The 22,466-nt window shown below is 42.5% G+C and overlaps 1 protein-coding gene across 4 annotated transcripts in view; it reads left to right on the top strand.

Moving 5' to 3' along the window:
* LOC135536124 (NACHT, LRR and PYD domains-containing protein 3-like) overlaps positions 1-22,466 on the top strand; it is a 144,744-nt gene that overhangs the window by 107,369 nt on the left and 14,909 nt on the right. For 3 of the 4 annotated variants that reach the window (XM_064962515.1, XM_064962517.1, XM_064962516.1), the window contains 6 exons: positions 9,302-9,386; positions 9,521-9,749; positions 10,191-11,982; positions 13,906-14,079; positions 16,433-16,606; positions 19,296-19,469. In XM_064962515.1, coding sequence (XP_064818587.1) covers positions 9,302-9,386; positions 9,521-9,749; positions 10,191-11,982; positions 13,906-14,079; positions 16,433-16,606; positions 19,296-19,469 — 2,628 coding nt within the window. The remainder of the gene's footprint in view (positions 1-9,301; positions 9,387-9,520; positions 9,750-10,190; positions 11,983-13,905; positions 14,080-16,432; positions 16,607-19,295; positions 19,470-22,466) is intronic. The other variant, XM_064962518.1, reaches the window with a different exon arrangement.

The raw sequence follows: 22,466 nt of genomic DNA, 5'->3' as shown, positions 1-22,466 counted from the left end.
AGTCTACACTGCTATCTGCCCAGCAGCTAGCTAGCAGCTAGCTAACGTCCACCGTCTACTAGCACTGTAGAAACTATTACACTCAACTGAACGACTCGATTAGTGTAGTGTTAGCTAGCTACATAGTTGTTTTCGCTGTCTTCGTATCCACGATAATTGTGTAGTTTAGAGTGTGTAGACTTAGAGTGATTATCTTAATTTACCGAGGTTAGCTAGCCAGCTATTTGTCGTCCTTAACGTAGGAGATACTGCTAGCTAGCTAGCCAAAAGCTAGCCAACGTCTACCGAATTGAACTTCAACTACCCGGTCAACATTCCGCTTCGCTCCACAGGTAGTATCACATTTTCATTTCACTTCATTACAGTACTACGGTTTGATTTGTTTGATCGTAGCTATATAGTGAGGCTATATACAGTAGCGAGGCTATATACAGTAGTGAGGCTATATACAGTAGCGAGGCTATATAAAGTAGTGAGGCTATATACAGTAGCGAAGCTATATACAGTAGTGAGGCTATAACAGTAGTGAGGCTATATACAGTAGCGAGGCTATATACAGTAGTGAGGCTATATACAGTAGTGAGGCTATATACAGTAGTGAGTCTATATACAGTAGCGAGGCTATATACAGTAGTGAGGCTATATACAGTAGCGAGGCTATATACAGTAGTGAGGCTATAACATTAGTGAGGCTATATACAGTAGCGAGGCTATATACAGTAGTGAGGCTATATACAGTAGCAAGGCTATATACAGTAGTGAGGCTATATACAGTAGCGAGGCTATATACAGTAGTGAGGCTATATACAGTAGTGAGGCTATAACAGTAGTGAGGCTATATACAGTAGCGAGGCTATATACAGTAGTGAGGCTATAACAGTAGTGAGGCTATATACAGTAGCGAGGCTATATACAGTAGTGAGGCTATATACAGTAGTGAGGTTATATACAGTAGTGAGTCTATATACAGTAGCGAGGCTATATACAGTAGTGAGGCTATATACAGTAGCGAGGCTATATACAGTAGTGAGACTATAACAGTAGTGAGGCTATATACAGTAGCGAGGCTATATACAGTAGTGAGGCTATATACAGTAGCGAGGCTATATACAGTAGCGATTCTAGATACAGTAGCGAGGTTATAACAGTAGCGAGGCTATGTACAGTAGCGAGGCTATAACAGTAGCGAGGCTATATACAGTAGCGATTCTAGATACAGTAGCGAGGTTATAACAGTAGCGAGGCTATGTACAGTAGCGAGGCTATAACAGTAGCGAGGCTATTTACAGTAGCGAGGCTATATACCGTAGTGAGGCTATATACAGTAGCGAGGCTAGATACAGTAGCGAGGCTATATACAGTAGTGAGGCTATATACAGTAGCGAGGCTATATACAGTAGCGATTCTAGATACAGTAGCGAGGTTATAACAGTAGCGAGGCTATGTACAGTAGCGAGGCTATAACAGTAGCGAGGCTATATACAGTAGCGATTCTAGATACAGTAGCGAGGTTATAACAGTAGCGAGGCTATGTACAGTAGCGAGGCTATAACAGTAGCGAGGCTATGTACAGTAGCGAGGCTATATACCGTAGTGAGGCTATATACAGTAGCGAGGCTATATACAGTAGCGATTCTAGATACAGTAGCGAGGTTATAACAGTAGCGAGGCTATAACAGTAGCGAGGCTATGTAGTAGTACAACGGTTTGATTTGTCTAATCTTAGCAATTTCTTCTTAGCTAGCGACATAGCCGTCTTTGCATCAAAGATAATTGCGTAATTATCGTATTTCGTCGTCCTAACGTAGTCTACACTGCTATCTGCCCAGCAGCTAGCTAGCAGCTAGCTAACGTCCACCGTCTACTAGCACTGTAGAAACTATTACACTCAACTGAACGACTCGATTAGTGTAGTGTTAGCTAGCTACATAGTTGTCTTCGCTGTCTTCGTATCCACGATAATTGTGTAGTTTAGAGTGTGTAGACTTAGAGTGATTATCTTAATTTACCGAGGTTAGCTAGCCAGCTATTTGTCGTCCTTAACGTAGGAGATACTGCTAGCTAGCTAGCCAAAAGCTAGCCAACGTCTACCGAATTGAACTTCAACTACCCGGTCAACATTCCGCTTCGCTCCACAGGTAGTATCACATTTTCATTTCACTTCATTACAGTACTACGGTTTGATTTGTTTGATCGTAGCTATATAGTGAGGCTATATACAGTAGCGAGGCTATATACAGTAGTGAGGCTATATACAGTAGCGAGGCTATATAAAGTAGTGAGGCTATATACAGTAGCGAAGCTATATACAGTAGTGAGGCTATAACAGTAGTGAGGCTATATACAGTAGCGAGGCTATATACAGTAGTGAGGCTATATACAGTAGTGAGGCTATATACAGTAGTGAGTCTATATACAGTAGCGAGGCTATATACAGTAGTGAGGCTATATACAGTAGCGAGGCTATATACAGTAGTGAGGCTATAACAGTAGTGAGGCTATATACAGTAGCGAGGCTATATACAGTAGTGAGGCTATATACAGTAGCAAGGCTATATACAGTAGTGAGGCTATATACAGTAGCGAGGCTATATACAGTAGTGAGGCTATATACAGTAGTGAGGCTATAACAGTAGTGAGGCTATATACAGTAGCGTGGCTATATACAGTAGTGAGGCTATAACAGTAGTGAGGCTATATACAGTAGCGAGGCTATATACAGTAGTGAGGCTATATACAGTAGTGAGGTTATATACAGTAGTGAGTCTATATACAGTAGCGAGGCTATATACAGTAGTGAGGCTATATACAGTAGCGAGGCTATATACAGTAGTGAGACTATAACAGTAGTGAGGCTATATACAGTAGCGAGGCTATATACAGTAGTGAGGCTATATACAGTAGCGAGGCTATATACAGTAGCGATTCTAGATACAGTAGCGAGGTTATAACAGTAGCGAGGCTATGTACAGTAGCGAGGCTATAACAGTAGCGAGGCTATATACAGTAGCGATTCTAGATACAGTAGCGAGGTTATAACAGTAGCGAGGCTATGTACAGTAGCGAGGCTATAACAGTAGCGAGGCTATTTACAGTAGCGAGGCTATATACCGTAGTGAGGCTATATACAGTAGCGAGGCTAGATACAGTAGCGAGGCTATATACAGTAGTGAGGCTATATACAGTAGCGAGGCTATATACAGTAGCGATTCTAGATACAGTAGCGAGGTTATAACAGTAGCGAGGCTATGTACAGTAGCGAGGCTATAACAGTAGCGAGGCTATATACAGTAGCGATTCTAGATACAGTAGCGAGGTTATAACAGTAGCGAGGCTATGTACAGTAGCGAGGCTATAACAGTAGCGAGGCTATGTACAGTAGCGAGGCTATATACCGTAGTGAGGCTATATACAGTAGCGAGGCTATATACAGTAGCGATTCTAGATACAGTAGCGAGGTTATAACAGTAGCGAGGCTATAACAGTAGCGAGGTTATGTAGTAGTACAACGGTTTGATTTGTCTAATCTTAGCAATTTCTTCTTAGCTAGCTACATAGCCGTCTTTGCATCAAAGATAATTGCGTAATTATCGTATTTCGTCGTCCTAACGTAGTCTACACTGCTATCTGCCCAGCAGCTAGCTAGCAGCTAGCTAACGTCCACCGTCTACTAGCACTGTAGAAACTATTACACTCAACTGAACGACTCGATTAGTGTAGTGTTAGCTAGCTACATAGTTGTCTTCGCTGTCTTCGTATCCAAGATAATTGTGTATTTTAGAGTGTGTAGACTTAGAGTGATTATCTTAATTTACCGAGGTTAGCTAGCCAGCTATTTGTCGTCCTTAACGTAGGAGATACTGCTAGCTAGCTAGCCAAAAGCTAGCCAACGTCTACCGAATTGAACTTCAACTACCCGGTCAACATTCCGCTTCGCTCCACAGGTAGTATCACATTTTCATTTCACTTCATTACAGTACTACGGTTTGATTTGTTTGATCGTAGCTAGCTAGCTACATAGCCGTCTTTGTATCTAAGACAATTGTGTAGTCTAGAGCGATTTTCTAGGTTTGCTAGCCAGCTATTGTCGTTCTTTTAACGTAACGTAACGTAATCAACACTGCTAGCTAGCCAGCTAGCCCCCGAATAGCAGCACTGTAGAAACTATTACACTCGACGGAACGACTTGATTAGTGTAGTGTCAACAACGCAGCCACTGCCAGCTAGCCTACAAAGTCAACAACGCAGCCACTGCCAGCTAGCCTACTCCAGCAGTACTGTATCATTTCATACATTTTAGTCAATAAGATTCTTTCTACGTCAGCTTAACTTTCTGAACATTCGAGACGTGTAGTCCACTTGTCATTTCAATCTCCTTTGCATTAGCGTAGCCTCTTCTGTAGCCTGTCAACTATGTGTCTATCTATCCCTGTTCTCTCCTCTCTGCACAGACCATACAAACGCTCCACACCGCGTGGCCGCGGCCACCCTAATCTGGTGGTCCCAGCGCACACGACCCACGTGGAGTTCCAGGTCTCCGGTAGCCTCTTTAACTGCCGATCTGCAGCCAACAAGGCAGAGTTCATCTCAGCCTATGCCTCCCTCCAGTCCCTCGACTTCTTGGCACTGACGGAAACATGGATCACCACAGATAACACTGCTACTCCTACTGCTCTCTCTTCGTCCGCCCACGTGTTCTCGCACACCCGGAGAGCTTCTGGTCAGCGGGGTGGTGGCACCGGGATCCTCATCTCTCCCAAGTGGTCATTCTCTCTTTCTCCCCTTACCCATCTGTCTATCGCCTCCTTTGAATTCCATGCTGTCACAGTTACCAGCCCTTTCAAGCTTAACATCCTTATCATTTATCGCCCTCCAGGTTCCCTCGGAGAGTTCATCAATGAGCTTGATGCCTTGATAAGCTCCTTTCCTGAGGACGGCTCACCTCTCACAGTCCTGGGCGACTTTAACCTCCCCACGTCTACCTTTGACTCATTCCTCTCTGCCTCCTTCTTTCCACTCCTCTCCTCTTTTGACCTCACCCTCTCACCTTCCCCCCCTACTCACAAGGCAGGCAATACGCTCGACCTCATCTTTACTAGATGCTGTTCTTCCACTAACCTCATTGCAACTCCCCTCCAAATCTCCGACCACTACCTTGTATCCTTTTCCCTCTCGCTCTCATCCAACACTTCCCACACTGCCCCTACTCGGATGGTATCGCGCCGTCCCAACCTTCGCTCTCTCTCCCCCGCTACTCTCTCCTCTTCCATCCTATCATCTCTTCCCTCTGCTCATACCTTCTCCAACCTATCTCCTGATTCTGCCTCCTCAACCCTCCTCTCTTCCCTTTCTGCATCCTTTGACTCTCTATGTCCCCTATCCTCCAGGCCGGCTCGGTCCTCCCCTCCCGCTCCGTGGCTCGACGACTCATTGCGAGCTCACAGAACAGTGCTCCGGGCAGCCGAGCGGAAATGGAGGAAAACTCGCCTCCCTGCGGACCTGGCATCCTTTCACTCCCTCCTCTCTACATTTTCCTCCTCTGTCTCTGCTGCTAAAGCCACTTTCTTCCACTCTAAATTCCAAGCATCTGCCTCTAACCCTAGGAAGCTCTTTGCCACCTTCTCCTCCCTCCTGAATCCTCCTCCCCCTCCCCCTCCTCCCTCTCTGCAGATGACTTCGTCAACCATTTTGAAAAGAAGGTCGACGACATCCGATCCTCGTTTGCTAAGTCAAACGACACCGCTGGTTCTGCTCACACTGCCCTACCCTGTGCTCTGACCTCTTTCTCCCCTCTCTCTCCAGATGAAATCTCGCTTCTTGTGACGGCCGGCCGCCCAACAACCTGCCCGCTTGACCCTATCCCCTCCTCTCTTCTCCAGACCATTTCCGGAGACCTTCTCCCTTACCTCACCTCGCTCATCAACTCATCCCTGACCGCTGGCTACGTCCCTTCCGTCTTCAAGAGAGCGAGAGTTGCACCCTTCTGAAAAAACCTACACTCGATCCCTCCGACGTCAACAACTACAGACCAGTATCCCTTCTTTCTTTTCTCTCCAAAACTCTTGAACGTGCCGTCCTTGGCCAGCTCTCCCGCTATCTCTCTCAGAATGACCTTCTTGATCCAAATCAGTCAGGTTTCAAGACTAGTCATTCAACTGAGACTGCTCTTCTCTGTATCACGGAGGCGCTCCGCACTGCTAAAGCTAACTCTCTCTCCTCTGCTCTCATCCTTCTAGACCTTTCGGCTGCCTTCGATACTGTGAACCATCAGATCCTCCTCCCCACCCTCTCCGAGTTGGGCATCTCCGGCGCGGCCCACGCTTGGATTGCGTCCTACCTGACAGGTCGCTCCTACCAGGTGGCGTCTCCTCGCCACGCGCTCTCACCACTGGTGTCCCCCAGGGCTCTGTTCTAGGCCCTCTCCTATCGCTCTCACCACTGGTGTCCCCCAGGGTTCTGTTCTAGGCCCTCTCCTATTCTCGCTATACACCAAGTCACTTGGCTCTGTCATAACCTCACATGGTCTCTCCTATCATTGCTATGCAGACGACACACAATTAATCTTCTCCTTTCCCCCTTCTGATGACCAGGTGGCGAATCGCATCTCTGCATGTCTGGCAGACATATCAGTGTGGATGACGGATCACCACCTCAAGCTGAACCTCGGCAAGACGGAGCTGCTCTTCCTCCCGGGGAAGGACTGCCCGTTCCATGATCTCGCCATCACGGTTGACAACTCCATTGTGTCCTCCTCCCAGAGCGCTAAGAACCTTGGCGTGATCCTGGACAACACCCTGTCGTTCTCAACTAACATCAAGGCGGTGGCCCGTTCCTGTAGGTTCATGCTCTACAACATCCTCAGAGTACGACCCTGCCTCACACAGGAAGCGGCGCAGGTCCTAATCCAGGCACTTGTCATCTCCCGTCTGGATTACTGCAACTCGCTGTTGGCTGGGCTCCCTGCCTGTGCCATTAAACCCCTACAACTCATCCAGAACGCCGCAGCCCGTCTGGTGTTCAACCTTCCCAAGTTCTCTCACGTCACCCCACTCCTCCGCTCTCTCCACTGGCTTCCAGTTGAAGCTCGCATCCGCTACAAGACCATGGTGCTTGCCTACGGAGCTGTGAGGGGAACGGCACCGCAGTACCTCCAGGCTCTGATCAGGCCCTACACCCAAACAAGGGCACTGCGTTCATCCACCTCTGGCCTGCTCGCCTCCCTACCACTGAGGAAGTACAGTTCCCGCTCAGCCCAGTCAAAACTGTTCGCTGCTCTGGCCCCCAATGGTGGAACAAACTCCCTCACGACGCCAGGACAGCGGAGTCAATCACCACCTTCCGGAGACACCTGAAACCCCACCTCTTCAAGGAATACCTAGGATAGGATAAAGTAATCCTTCTCACCCCCCCTTAAATGATTTAGATGCACTATTGTAAAGTAGCTGTTCCACTGGATGTCAGAAGGTGAATTCACCAATTTGTAAGTCGCTCTGGATAAGAGCGTCTGCTAAATGACTTAAATGTAAATGTAAATGTATGTACAGTAGCGAGGCTATATACCGTAGTGAGGCTATATACAGTAGCGAGGCTATATACAGTAGTGAGGCTATATACAGTAGTGAGTCTATATACAGTAGCGAGGCTATATACAGTAGTGAGGCTATATACAGTAGCGAGGCTATATACAGTAGCGAGGCTATATACAGTAGCGAGGCTATATACAGTAGCGAGGCTATATACAGTAGCGAGGCTATATACTGTAACGATGAGCGGTGATCAAAAGAAACCTAAGAGTCTCTGTGGTTCACCCCAACCTGCAGAAGAATGGGCTTGGTCTGATATGGAGCAAATGGGGCATCCATCGAGGGCTTCAATCTGCAGAGGGATGGGACATTTCACGCAAGGGATTTGTAATCACTGGTGAAGTCTTGATCAATGAAATTATCCGCGGACCCAGAGTCCACGAAGGCTTGAATCTGGTGAAAAAAACCTTGCGTCCTCCCGGGTGGCCATCATACCGCTCTGATCTTGGGTTCCCAGTGCAGGTTCCCTGGATGAACTACGACAACGCCTGGAGCACTGGGCGATGAGACTTGGGCATCAGCTCCTCCTGGGCTGGGTTTGGACTGTGGTAGGAGGAAGTCGGTAAAGGCTCAGAGGGTCTCTGATATTTGGGAGAGTTCTTCTTGCTGCCGCCCCAGCAGTGCTCCTTGGTGGGTTACAACATTCCGGATCTGGGTGATCTCTGCTGGGTCCATGTTGGAGGCAGAAGCTTGCTGTGACGTGGTGAGGTTGGACCCAGGTGCAGAGAAGAGACCAGACTAGGAATCAGTGGTTAAAATTAAGGATAAACATAATACTTTACTGAGAAACGGTAACTGAATGATCACAGTAACATGGGGAAAAAATGAACACTAAGTCTCGAAAACTCACTCAAGAGACAAAAACAATTGCCAAACAATTCAAGCTTCTGCAAAGGACAACAGAAAACACACCTCTTTTAACAGGGAAATCATAATGAGTAAATTGGACTGGATGGTCTCTGCCGCCCTCTGGTGACAGGTGGAACCATGACAATTTAGGAAAAAAGGAATCCAGTCAAAGGCTTAGCGAAGATTAGTTTCAATATTAGGTAGCTATATATACAGTGCCTTCAGAAATTATTCACACCCCTTGACCTTTTTCCACATTTTGTTGTGTTAAAGCATGTATTTTTAAAAAAATCATTCAACTTAAACTTTTGTTGGGGGGGGGGCATTGGCCTGCACACAATACCACATACTATAAAAAAAAGCTGAAATGTCTTGAGTCAAAGAGTATCCAACCCCTTTATTATGAAAAGTCTAAATAAGTTCAGGAGTAAAAATGTGATTAACAAGTCACATAATAAGTTGCTTGTCCCTCAGACGAGCACTGAATTTCAAGCACAGATTGAACCACAAAGACCAATGTAAAATTGGACTGGAGCAGTGGAAACGCATTCTCTGGAGTGATGAATCCCGCTTCACATTCTGGCATTCCGAGGGATAAATCTGGGTTTGGCGGATTACCGGAGAACGCTACCTGAACGCTACCTGCCCCAATGCATAATGCCATAGTGCCTCGCATTTGAGCCGTTGTTGCTCCTAGACGTTTCCACTTCACAATAACAGCACTTACAGTTGACCAGGGAAGGTCGAGCAGGGCAGAAATGTATCCAAAGTCCCAAAACAATATTAAACAAGCACAACATTCCCTCCCTGTGTGTGTGTGTGTGTGCACTCCCTGGATGAGTGGATGTAATCTCCTTTTTTGTCCACAGAAATAAACAGGAGAGATCAGAGTCAGACATTCTCAGTGGTCAGTCTTCCCAGAGTCATCAAACAGACCTGGCCGCCATATTCAGTGTATGTGGTCCTGTTATGTACATTTGTTTTTGTTTACCTCAAGTAAAGTTGATCTGTCAATCATTTATTAATGTGTTCATGAGAAAGCATTTATTCTCTTGCTTAACTTATTTACTTTACTTTATTTATTTAAGTTGCTTCAAGAGAATATTATGACATTTATGAAGAACGAGCTGAAGATGTTCAAGAGGATTCTGAGTTCAAATCTCCCAGAAGTCTTTGAAAGTCAGAAGCAGGATGAGGAAGTGGTGGATGCTGAAGATGAGAAGCATGAGAGCAGTGCCAGAGAGGGGGCTCTGAAGATCACACTGCACATCCTGAGGAAAATGAACCAGAAGGAGCTTGCTGACACACTGGAGAAAAGTAAGAGCTGTCTGCCTCATGTTGACTGCTGTTTTATAACAAACATTTAAGATCTGTAGCTAAAGTACAGCTAAAGTGGCCGTGTAACTCAATGATATTGTAGCAGCCTTAACACAACACCTTGTGACCTAATCAAGTAAAAGGAGGGATGTGTTGTGGTGATTAATTTAGACAGAAAGAAGAGGAGAAACGAAGAGAGAGAGAGAGAGACAGAGACAACATTAATAATACTATACCATAATAATACTATACAAATATCAACTATACCAATAATAATATCAATCACACTAGTGTGTAAAGCAATATGAAAACATTTACACATTTATACAGTCAGTTAAAAGAATAACGTATTATAATGTACAACTTTCTAACACAATCCTACAATGCTTTAGGCATTAAAACAGAGAATATTAATATCCTCTGTATTATTTCTTCATTCAGGTGAGCATACTGTGATTTGCCAACGTGAACTCAAATCTAATCTGAAGAAGAAGTTTCGATGTGTATTTGAGGGGATCGCTAAACAAGGAAACCCAACACTTCTCAATAAGATCTACACAGAGCTCTACATCACAGAGGGTGGAACAGGAGAGGTCAATAATGAACATGAGCTGAGACAGATTGAGACAACAACCAGGAAACAAGCAAGACCAGAGACTGCAATCAAATGTAACGACATCTTCAAACCCTTAACTGGACAAGACAAACCTATCAGAACTGTGCTGACAAAGGGAGTCGCTGGCATTGGAAAAACAGTCTCTGTGCAGAAGTTCATTCTGGACTGGGCTGAAGGAAAAGCAAATCAGGATGTCCAATTTGTATTTTCATTCCCTTTTCGGGAGCTGAATTTGATGAAAGGGGAAAAATACACTTTGATTGAACTTCTAAATCATTTCTCAATAGAAACCAGAAAATCAAGAATCTCCAACTATGACAAATACAAAGTTCTGTTCATCTTTGATGGTCTGGATGAGTGCCGACTGCCCCTAGACTTCCAGAAGAACAAGATCTGTTGTGACGTCACAGAGTCAACCTCAGTGGATGTTCTGCTGACAAATCTCACGAAGGGAAATCTGCTTCCCTCTGCTCTCCTCTGGATAACTACCCGACCTGCAGCAGCCAATAAGATTCCTTCAGGGTGTGTTGACCAGGTGACAGAGGTACGAGGGTTCAATGACCCACAGAAGGAGGAGTACTTCAGGAAGAGATTCAGTGATGAGGACCTGGCCAGCAGAATCATCTCACACATAAAGACATCAAGGAGCCTCCACATCATGTGCCACATTCCAGTCTTCTGTTGGATATCTGCAATAGTGCTTGAAGACATGTTGAAACATAAGAGAGAAGAGATGCCCAAGACTCTGACCGAGATGTACACACACCTTGTGGTGTTTCATACCAAACAGAAGAATGAAAAGTATCTTGGGAAAGAAGAGACAGGTCCACACTGTAATAAAGAGAGCATTCTGTCACTGGGAAAACTGGCTTTTCAACAGCTTGTGAATGGCAATCTGATTTTCTATGAAGAAGACCTGAAAGAGGCTGGCATTGATGTCAATGAAGCCTCAGTGTACTCAGGATTGTGCACACAGATCTTTAAAGAGGAATGTGGGCTGTACCAGGACAAGGTGTACTGCTTTGTGCATCTGAGCATTCAGGAGTTTCTGGCTGCTGTATATGTGTTCCTTTCATTCAGCAACAACAATGAGAATTTAATGACCAAACCACGATCAACATCCAGGGACTTTCCTTTGAGGATCAGACACAAGCCTGAAATTACTCTCTACAAGAGAGCTGTGGATAAAGCCTTACAAAATGAAACGGGAAACCTGGACCTTTTCCTCCGCTTCCTTCTGGGCCTCTCACTGGAGTCCAATCAGAAGCACTTACGAGGTCTACTGACAAAGACAGGAAGCAGCTCACAGAGCCATGAAGAAACAGTCAAGTACATCAAGGAGAAGATCAGGGAGAATCCCTCTCCAGAGAGGTGCATCAATCTGTTCCACTGTCTGAATGAGCTGAATGACCATTCTCTAGTGGAGGAGATCCAAAGCTACCTGAGATCAGGAAGTGTCTCTGGTGAAGAACTCTCACCTGCACAGTGGTCAGCTCTGGTCTTTGTGTTGCTGACTTCAGAAAAGGAGCTGGATGTGTTTGACCTGAAGAAATACTCCAGATCAGAGGAAGGTCTTCTGAGGCTGCTGCCAGTGGTCAAAGCCTCCAAAATGGCTCTGTGAGTACATCAAATACATTTAAGTACTTAATCATCAGGAAGAAATATTCAAGTGTTTGGAGAAACATATGTATCATAATATGTATATAATATCCTATATTATATTGAAAAACATATTTAATCAGTGCATTGATGTTCACATTACTATAACAATATGACCATACAATTCTAGGAGACAGAAGATGAATCTATGTTGTTTGAGAGAATAAACCAAATGTACAGTGCCTTGCGAAAGTATTCGGCCCCCTTGAACTTTGCGACCTTTTGCCACATTTCAGGCTTCAAACATAAAGATATAAAACTGTATTTTTTTGTGAAGAATCAACAACAAGTGGGACACAATCATGAAGTGGAACGACATTTATTGGATATTTCAAACTGTTTTAACAAATTAAAAACTGAAAAATTGGGCGTGCAAAATTATTCAGCCCCCTTAAGTTAATACTTTGTAGCGCCACCTTTTGTTGCGATTACAGCTGTAAGTCGCTTGGGGTATGTCTCTATCAGTTTTGCACATCGAGAGACTGACATTTTTCCCATTCCTCCTTGCAAAACAGCTCGAGCTCAGTGAGGTTGGATGGAGAGCATTTGTGAACAGCAGTTTTCAGTTCTTTCCACAGATTCTCGATTGGATTCAGGTCTGGACTTTGACTTGGCCATTCTAACACCTGGATATGTTTATTTTTGAACCATTCCATTGTAGATTTTGCTTTATGTTTTGGATCATTGTCTTGTTGGAAGACAAATCTCTGTCCCAGTCTCAGGTCTTTTGCAGACTCCATCAGGTTTTCTTCCAGAATGGTCCTGTATTTGGCTCCATCCATCTTCCCATCAATTTTATCCATCTTCCCTGTCCCTGCTGAAGAAAAGCAGGCCCAAACCATGATGCTGCCACCACCATGTTTGACAGTGGGTATGGTGTGTTCAGGGTGATGAGCTGTGTTGCTTTAACGCCAAACATAACGTTTTGCATTGTTGCCAAAAAGTTCAATTTTGGTTTCATCTGACCAGAGCACCTTCTTCCACATGTTTGGTGTGTCTCCCAGGTGGCGTGTGGCAAACTTTAAACAACACTTTTTATGGATATCTTTAAGAAATGGCTTTTTTCTTGCCACTCTTCCATAAAGGCCAGATTTGTGCAATATACGACTGATTGTTGTCCTATGGACAGAGTCTCCCACCTCAGCTGTAGATCTCTGCAGTTCATCCAGAGTGATCATGGGCCTCTTGGCTGCATCTCTGATCAGTCTTCTCCTTGTATGAGCTGAAAGTTTAGAGGGACGGCCAGGTCTTGGTAGATATGCAGTGGTCTGATACTCCTTCCATTTCAATATTATTGCTTGCACAGTGCTCCTTGGGATGTTTAAAGCTTGGGAAATCTTTTTGTATCCAAATCCGGCTTTAAACTTCTTCACAACAGTATCTCGGACCTGCCTGGTGTGTTCCTTGTTCTTCATGATGCTCTCTGCGCTTTTAACAGACCTCTGAGAATATCACAGTGCATGTGCATTTATACGGAGACTTGATGACACACAGGTGGATTGTATTTATCATCATTAGTCATTTAGGTCAATATTAGATAATTCAGAGATCCTCACTGAACTTCTGGAGAGAGGTTACTGCACTGAAAGTAAAGGGGCTGAATAATTTTGCACGCCCACTTTTTCAGTTTTTGATGTTAAAAAAGTTTGAAATATCCAATAAATGTCGTTCCACTTCATGATTATGTCCCACTTGTTGTTGATTCTTCACAAAAAAATACAGTTTTATATCTTTATGTTTGAAGCCTGAAATGTGGCAAAAGGTCGCAAAGTTCAATGGGGCCGAATACTTTCGCAAGGCACTGTATCTACCGTTGTCTTTCTACACAACTGGTGTTAAATTAACAGTCCATTTTTGAAATCATGATGATTTTTTTGTCAGACTGTCAGGCTGTGGAGTCACAGAGGAAGGCTGTGCTTCTCTGGTCTCAGCTCTGAAGTCAAACCCCTCACACCTGAGAGAGCTGGATCTGAGTAACAATGACCTGAAGGATTCAGGAGTGAAGCTGCTCTCTGATGGACTGGAGAATCCCCACTGTAAACTGGTGACTCTGAGGTCAGTATTCCTATAGTTGGTTTACATGTGAGAACTGTTCACCAGATCGACATGTGTTTATCAGGCACACATTGTCCACACCATATAATGTTTTACATTAGGCAATGAATGTCACCTTTGATATGAGGGTAATGGTGAGAGGTTAGCATGTGTTTTTGTAAACTCTGTTACTATCTCACTCATTATTATTCATGATTCATTCATGATTTTTCTTAATCATGCCATCATCAGGATTAACTTAATTGTGTTTAGAAACATGTTATCTGCTCATTCGAAATACAATTACTCCAATAATCCACCATTCAGTTACTATCGGGCAAAACATAATCCAAAACACAACCAAAACTAACTGCAAATGCAACCAACGAGTTTTGGACAAAATACTAAACTTTTGACTACTTAATAATAAACCATAAGTGGATAAGACTTGGAGACTAGATACAAACCCACACCTACAGTGGGGAGAACAAGTATTTGATGCACTGACGATTTTGCAGGTTTTCCTACTTACAAAGCATGTAGAGGTCTGTAATTTTTATCATATGTACACTTCAACTGTGAGAGACGGAATCAAACTGCACCTGTTTGAACTTGTTACCTTTATAAAAGACACCTGTCCACACACTCAATCAAACAGACTCCAACCTCTCCACAATGACCAAGACCAGAGAGCTGTGTAAGGACATCGGGGATAAAATTGTAGACCTGCACAAGGCTGGGATGGGCTACAGGACAATAGGCAAGCAGCTTGGTGAGAAGGCAACAACAGTTTGCACAATTATTAGAAAATGGAAGTTCAAGATGACGGTCAATCATCCTCGGTCTGGGGCTCCATGCAAGATCTCACCTCGTGGGGCATCAATGATCATGAGGAAGGTGAGGGATCAGCCCAGAACTACACGGCAGAACCTGGTCAATGACCTGAAGAGAGCTGGGACCACAGTCTCAAAGAAAACCATTAGCAACACACTACGCCGTCATGGATTAAAATCCTGCAGCGCACGCAAGGTCCCCCCTGCTCAAGCCAGCGCATGTCCAGGCCTGTCTGAAGTTTGCCAATGACCATCTGGATGATCCAGAGGAGGAATGGGAGAAGGTCATGTGGTCTGATGAGACAAAAATAGAGCTTTTTGGTCTAATCTCCACTCGCCCTGTTTGGAGCAAGAAGAAGGATGAGTACAACCCCAAGAACACTATCCCAACCGTGAAGCATGGAGGTGGAAACATCATTCTTTGGGATGCTTTTCTGCAAAGGGGACAGGACGACTGCACCGTATTGAGGGGAGGATGGATGGGACCATGTATCGCGAGATCTTGGCCAACAACCTCCTTCCCTCAGTAAGAGCATTGAAGATGGGTCGTGGCTGGGTCTTCCAGCAAGACAACTACCCGAAACACACAGCCAGGGCAACTAAGGAGTGGCTCCGTAAGAAGCATCTCAAGGTCCTGGAGTGGCCTAGCCAGTCTCCAGACCTGAACCCAATAGAAAATCTTTGGAGGGAGCTGAAAGTCCGTATTGCCCAGCGACAGCCCCGAAACCTGAAGGATCTGGAGACGGTCTGTATGGAGGAGTGGGCCAAAATCCCTGCTGCAGTGTGTAAAAACCTGGTCAAGAACTACAGGAAACGTATGATCTCTGTAATTGCAAACAAAGGTTTCTGTACCAAATATTAAGTTCTGCTTTTCTGATGTATCAAATACTTATGTAATGCAATAAAATGCAAATTAATGACTTAAAAATCATACAATGTGATTTTCTGGATTTTTGTTTTAGATTCCGTCTCTCACAGTTGAAGTGTACCTATGATAAAAATTACAGACCTCTACATGCTTTGTAAGTAGGAAAACCTGCAAAATCGGCAGTGTATCAAATACTTGTTCTCCCCACTGTACATAAAGTGCTTCATTTCTAAGTGGTGAAAGAGGTATGTATGAAAATATTCTCATATTCAAGGTGACATTATATACTGTCACCTCATATGAAACATTTGATCTCAAATTCAAAATGCTGGAGTACATAGACACATTTAAAATGTTAGCTTCAATGTCAAAATAGATATGGTGTGGATTGCATACTCAATACAATCTTTTTCTGATACCTCACTGTCTGTCTTTTGACTGATATTGTTTTTTTTTAACTGGTCTGGTCAGTCTACTCAATTATTTGTACTTCATATTTTTCTCTCTACAAGCAATAATTGTATCATGATATATTAATTTATTTATGAATAGATATGGCAGGTTTCAGGACACTGATATATCTGAAAATGAATTATTTTGAAAAAATATACTGCTGCTATTTTCACCACCAAAGAAGAGCAGTGTGATTTTAATATGATTTGACTCTTTGCAGACTGTCAGGCTGTGGAGTCACAGAGGAAGGCTGTGCTTCTCTGGCCTCAGCTCTGAAATCAAACCCCTCACACCTGAGAGAGCTGGATCTGAGTAACAATGACTTGAAGGATTCAGGAGTGAAGCGACTCTCTGATGGACTGGAGAATCCTCACTGTAAACTGAAGACTCTGAGGTCAGTATTCTTGTAGTTGGTCAGCAAGTGATAACTGTTTGCCAGATCTACGTGTTTACCAGGAACACATGGTTCACATCATATGTGTTTGGACAGTGAAGCGTACAGTTTTAAATGTGGTGTTATGCTCCAGCATTTTGGATTTGAGATAGAATGTTTCATATTAGGTGACAGTACAGAATGCCACCTTTTAGTTTAGGGTGTCCATACATATCTGTTTCACCATTTAGAAATGAAAGCACTTCATTATCTAGTTCTCCCATTTTTTAGACGTCCTAATTATTTGTTCTAATTAACTTATATTGTAATCAAAAATCAGTTAATCACATTTGTGAAGTTCTGATACAACATTTTGAACTGAAATGCAATGGTTCATTGGATCAGTCCAAAACTATGCACATACACTGCTGCCATCTAGTGACCAACATCTAAATTGTGCCTAAGCTGGAATAATACATTGTGGCCTTTCTCGCATTTCAAAGCTGATGAAAAAAAACATGTTTTTTTCTGTGTATTATCTTTTACAAGATCTAATGTGTTATATTCTCCAACATTCTATTCACATTTCCACAAACTTCAAAGTGTTTCTTTCAAATGGTATCAAGAAGATGCATATCCTGGCTTCAGGTCCTGAGATACAGGCAGTTAGATTTGGGTAAGTCATTTTAGGAGAAAATTGAAAAAAAAGGGTCCGATCCTAATGAGGTTTTAATAAAGATCGGTGTCCCACTAACTGGAGGGCGCGTAATTCAAATAAATTCTAATAAATATTATGGATTTTAAACATTTCCGTACATATAAGTGTCTTATATCTGCTGGAAGCTTAAATTATTGTTCATCTAAGTGCACTGTCCGATTTACAGTAGCTATTACAGGTGAAAACATGCCATGCGATTGTTTGCGCCCAACATCAAAATATTTTTCCACCGACACAGGTTTCATACATTCACATATAAAGATTAAATATTAACTTACTTTAAAAAAATCTTGCTCTGATTTGTCATCCATAGGGTCCCAGCCATAACATATAGTGCCGTTTTGTTAGATAAAGATCATTTAAAGATAAAGATCATTTTTATATGTCAAAAAGTTTGTTTAGTTGGCACCATTGATTTGTGTAATCCACTCGTTCAACTTGCAGAGAAAGGAATCTGAAAATCTACCCCTAAACTCTGTGTCAACAAGTCAAAATACATTTCAATTTACTCCTCAGACACCCTAAAACTTAATCAAACTATAATATTTCTTTCGGGAAAGGTGCTCAACTTCATAATGGTGCGCAGAAACACGGATTTCCAGGACATTGTCCACTTTTTATTGTTTTTATTTTTTTAAGTTACAAGTCTGACACCTTGAACATAGACTGCTGACACCATGTGGAAGGATGGTCTTTCTCAACAACAAAACAATTCTGGTTGGTTTTTTCTTTAAATTTTCTCCTACCATATCTATTGTTTTATATTCTCCAACATTTTAACATTGCTACAAACTTCAAAGTGTTTTTTTTCCAAAGGTGCCAATTATATGCATATCCTGTTTTCAGGGCCTGAGCTACAGGCAGTTTACTTTGGGCACGTAATTCATGTGGAAATGTAGAAAAAAGGGGCTTTTTTAAACAGTCAAAAGTATGGTAATTGCTCCCATATTCTTTGCCTGCAGTGATTACATCAATTATGTGACTCTGCAAACTTGTTGAATACATTTGCTGTTTGTTTTGGTTGTGTTTTTGATTATGTTTTTCCCAATAGTACCTGAATGGTGAATAATGACCTGTCATTTTGGAGTCACTTCACTTGTATTGTAAGGAAGAATAGATGATGTTTCTGAACACTTCTACATATATGTGGATACTACCATGATTATAAATAATTATGCATGAGTCGTGACTTATGATGAATGAGAAAGGGTCAGAGGCACAAAGATCATACCCCCTCTGTTATTGGTCATAGTGAGAGGTTAGCTGTTTTTTGTAGCCTCTGTAACTTTCTCACTCATCATTTTTCTTAATCATGGCATCATCGGGATACATGAGAAGCATGATATCTACTCACTCAGACAGAAGATTGATCCAGTCATCATCCACCTTTCAGTTACTTTTGGGGAAAACATAACCCAAAACACAACCAGAACAAACTTCAAATGCAAACAACAGGCTTTGGGACCAAATACTAAACTTATGACTACTTTAATACACTATAAGTCAATTGGTCAGTATATGACTTCTTCAAATGGGCGGACTAGATACATAAAGTGCCTTCATTTCGAAACGTGAAAGACATATGTATACATGTACTCTCAAATTAAAGGTGACATTATATATACTGTCACCTCATATCAAGCATTTGATCTCAAATCTAAAATGTTTGACTATAGAGCCACGTTCAAAATATTAGCTCCACCTTTAAACTAGATATGATGTGGACAGAATACTCACGGTCTGTAATTTGACTGAATCTGCTTTTTAAACTGGTCTGGTCAGTCTACACAAAAATGTGTACAATACATGTTTCTATCTACAAGCAGAACTTTGATCATTAGTCAGTGTTAACAATGATACAGCAATTTATGAATAGATATGGCAGGTTTCAGAACACTGATATATCTGAAAATGTTGAAAAAATATTCTGCCACTATTTTTTATAGCGGAAAAATAGCAGTGTGATTTTAAAAATGATTTTACTCTCTGCAGGCTGTCACACTGTCAAGTCACAGAGGAAGGCTGTGTTTATCTGGTCTCAGCTCTGGAGTCAAACTCCTCACAACTGAGAGAGCTGGATCTGAGTAACAATGACCTGAAGGATTCAGGAGTGAAGCTGCTCTCTGCTGGACTGGGGAATCCCCACTGTAAACTGGAGACTCTGAGGTCAGAGGTCAACAAGTGATAACTGTTTGCCAGATCCACCAGGCAAACATACAGGGGCAGCAAGGTAGCCTAGTGGTTAGAGCGTTGGACTAGTAATTGAAAGGTTGCAAGTTCAAATCCCTGAGCTGACAAGGTACAAATCTGTCGTTCTGCCCCTGAACAGGCAGTTAACCCACTATTCCTAGGACGTCATGGAAAATAAGAATATGTTCTTAACTGACTTGCCTAGTAAAATAAATATAAAAATAAATACAGTCGTCCACACAATATAAGTTTGGACATTTTGGATTTGAGATAGAACTTTTCATATTAGGCGACAGTACAGAATGCCACCTTTTATTTGATGGTATTCGTACCTGTCTTACCGTTTAAAAATAAATATGCTTTATGGATGTAGTTCTCCCATTTGAAAAAGTCCTAATTATTTGGATGAATTAATTTAGTAAAAAGTTTAGTTTTTAGACACAGTCTTTGCCTGCAGTGATTACATCAAGTATGTGACTCTACAAACTTGTTGAATACATTTGCAGTTTGTTTTAGTTGTGTTTTGAATGATGTTTTTCCCAATAGAAACAGAATGGTGAATAATGTCCTGTCATTTTGTAGTCACTTCACTTGTATTGTCAGTGAGAATAGAAGATGTTTCTGAACACTTCTACATTCATGTTTATGCTACCATGATTATGAATAATCATGAATGAATCGTGAATGATGATGAATGAGAAAGGGTTAGAGGCACAAAGATCACACCCCCTCTGTTATTGGAAATGGTGAGAGGTTAGCATGTTTTTTGTAGCCTCTGTAACTTTCTCACTCAACATTATTCATGATTCATTCATGATTTTCCTTAATCATGACGTCATGAGAATTAATTTAGCAGTGTTTAGATAAACATGTTTGTCAGTTGTGCAGAGGTAAGGACGGAGTCAGGAGCAGGACACAGAACTGAGTCAAATAACGTACTTTACTCTGAAAAAATAATCCACGCAGGGATAACAAACCCTAACACAAAAGACTAACACAAAACCAGGAACAATCACGCACAAAACATAATGAGAACTAAATTGGGAAATAATAATAATGTAATGGGAACCAGGTGTGTACAATCAAGACATAACAAATGGAAAAAGAAACGTAGATCGGCTAGAAAGCCTGTGACGAAGACCGCCGAACAAGGAGTGGCACCACCTTCGTGACAATGTTATCTTCTCACTTAGACAGAAGATTGATCCAGTCGTCATCCACCTTTCAGTTACTATTGGGCGAAACATAATCAACAACACAATCAAATCAAGTTTGATGTATTGCTTGTGGGTAAGGATTATGGGACCAAATTCTAAACTTTTGACTACTTTAATATTCTGAGTAAATTCGTCAGAATACTCGACTTCTTCAAATGTGGGGACTCCTGTAGATACAGTTGAAGTCGGAAGTTTACATACACCTTACACGGAACCCAAACCGGCTGCGTGCGTGCGCCATCGTGTGCTATCATGCATACATTTATTTTGTCCCCCTACACCAAACGTGATCACGACACGCTGGTTAAAATATCGAAACAAACTCGGAACCAATGACATTAATTTGGGGACGGGTCGAAAAGCATTAAACATGTATGGCAATTTAGCTAGTTATCTTACACTTGCCAACTAATTTGTCCTATTTAGCTAGCTTGCTGTTGCTTGCTAGTTTGTCCTGGGATATAAACATTGAGATGTTATTTTATTTGAAATGCACAAGGTCCTCTACTCCGACAATTAATCCACACATACAACGGCCAACCGAATCGTTTCTAGTCATCTCTCCTTCCAGTCTAGTTCATCTTTGAATTTATATGGTGATTGGCATCTACACTTTCATAGTATTACTGCGACAACCGATAACATGGATTTTGACATTTTTTTGCGACGCTCGCGCACGCGACGTGTCCGGTCTGGTCAGCATGTTAGCCAAATACGTTTAAATTCAGTTTTTCACAATTCCTGACATTTAATCCTGGTAAAAGATTCCTTGTCTTAGGTCAGTTAGGATCAACACTTTATTTTAAGAATGTGAAATGTAAGAAAAATATAAGATGATTTATTTCAGCTTTTATTTCTTTCATCACATTCCCAGTGGGTCAGAAGTTTACATACACTCAATTAGTATTTGGTAGCATTGCCTTTAAAATGTTTAACTTGGGTCAAACATTTTGGGTAGCCTTCCACAAGCTTCCCACAATAAGTTGGGTGAATTTTGGCCCATTCTTCTTGACAGAGCTGGTGTAATTGAGACAGGTTTGTAGGCCTCCTTGCTCACACACACTTTTTCAGTTCTGATTGAGGTCAGGGCTTTGTGATGGCCACTCCAGTACCTTGACTTTGTTGTCCTTAAGTCAATTTACCACAACTTTGGAAGTATGCTTGGGGTCATTGTCCATTTGGGAGACCCATTTGCGACCAAGCTTTAACTTGTTGCTTCAATATATCCAATCCTATCTCATGATGCCATCTATTTTGTGAAGTGCACCAGTCCCTCCTGCAGCAAAGCACCCCCACAACATGATGCTGCCACCCCGTGCTTCACAGTTGGGAAGGTGTTCTTCCGCTTGCAAGTCTCCCACTTTTCCTTCCAACATGATGATGGTCATTATGGTGAAACAGTTCTATTTTGGTTTCATCAGACCAGAGGACATTTCTCCAAAAAAGTATGATCTTTGTCCCCATGTGCAGTTGCAAACTCTAGTCTGGCTTTTTCATGGCGGTTTTTGAGCAGTGGCTTGTCCCTTGTTGAGCGGCCTTTCAGGTTATGTCGATATAGGACTTGTTTTAATGTGGATGTAGATACTTTTGTACCTGTTTCCTCCATCATCTTCACAAGGTCCTTTGCTGTTGTTCTGGGATTGATTTACACTTTTCGCACCAAAGTACATTCATCTCTAGGAGACAGAACGCATCTCCTTCCTGAGCGGTATGATGGCTGCGTGGTCCCATGGTGTTTATACATGCATACTATTGT

The sequence above is a fragment of the Oncorhynchus masou genome, unplaced genomic scaffold, assembly GCF_036934945.1.
Source record: "Oncorhynchus masou masou isolate Uvic2021 unplaced genomic scaffold, UVic_Omas_1.1 unplaced_scaffold_560, whole genome shotgun sequence".
Classification (NCBI taxonomy): Eukaryota; Metazoa; Chordata; class Actinopteri; order Salmoniformes; family Salmonidae; genus Oncorhynchus; species Oncorhynchus masou.
The sequence above is the reverse complement of the archived record's forward strand: the minus strand, read 5'-3'. Positions and strand labels throughout refer to the sequence as shown.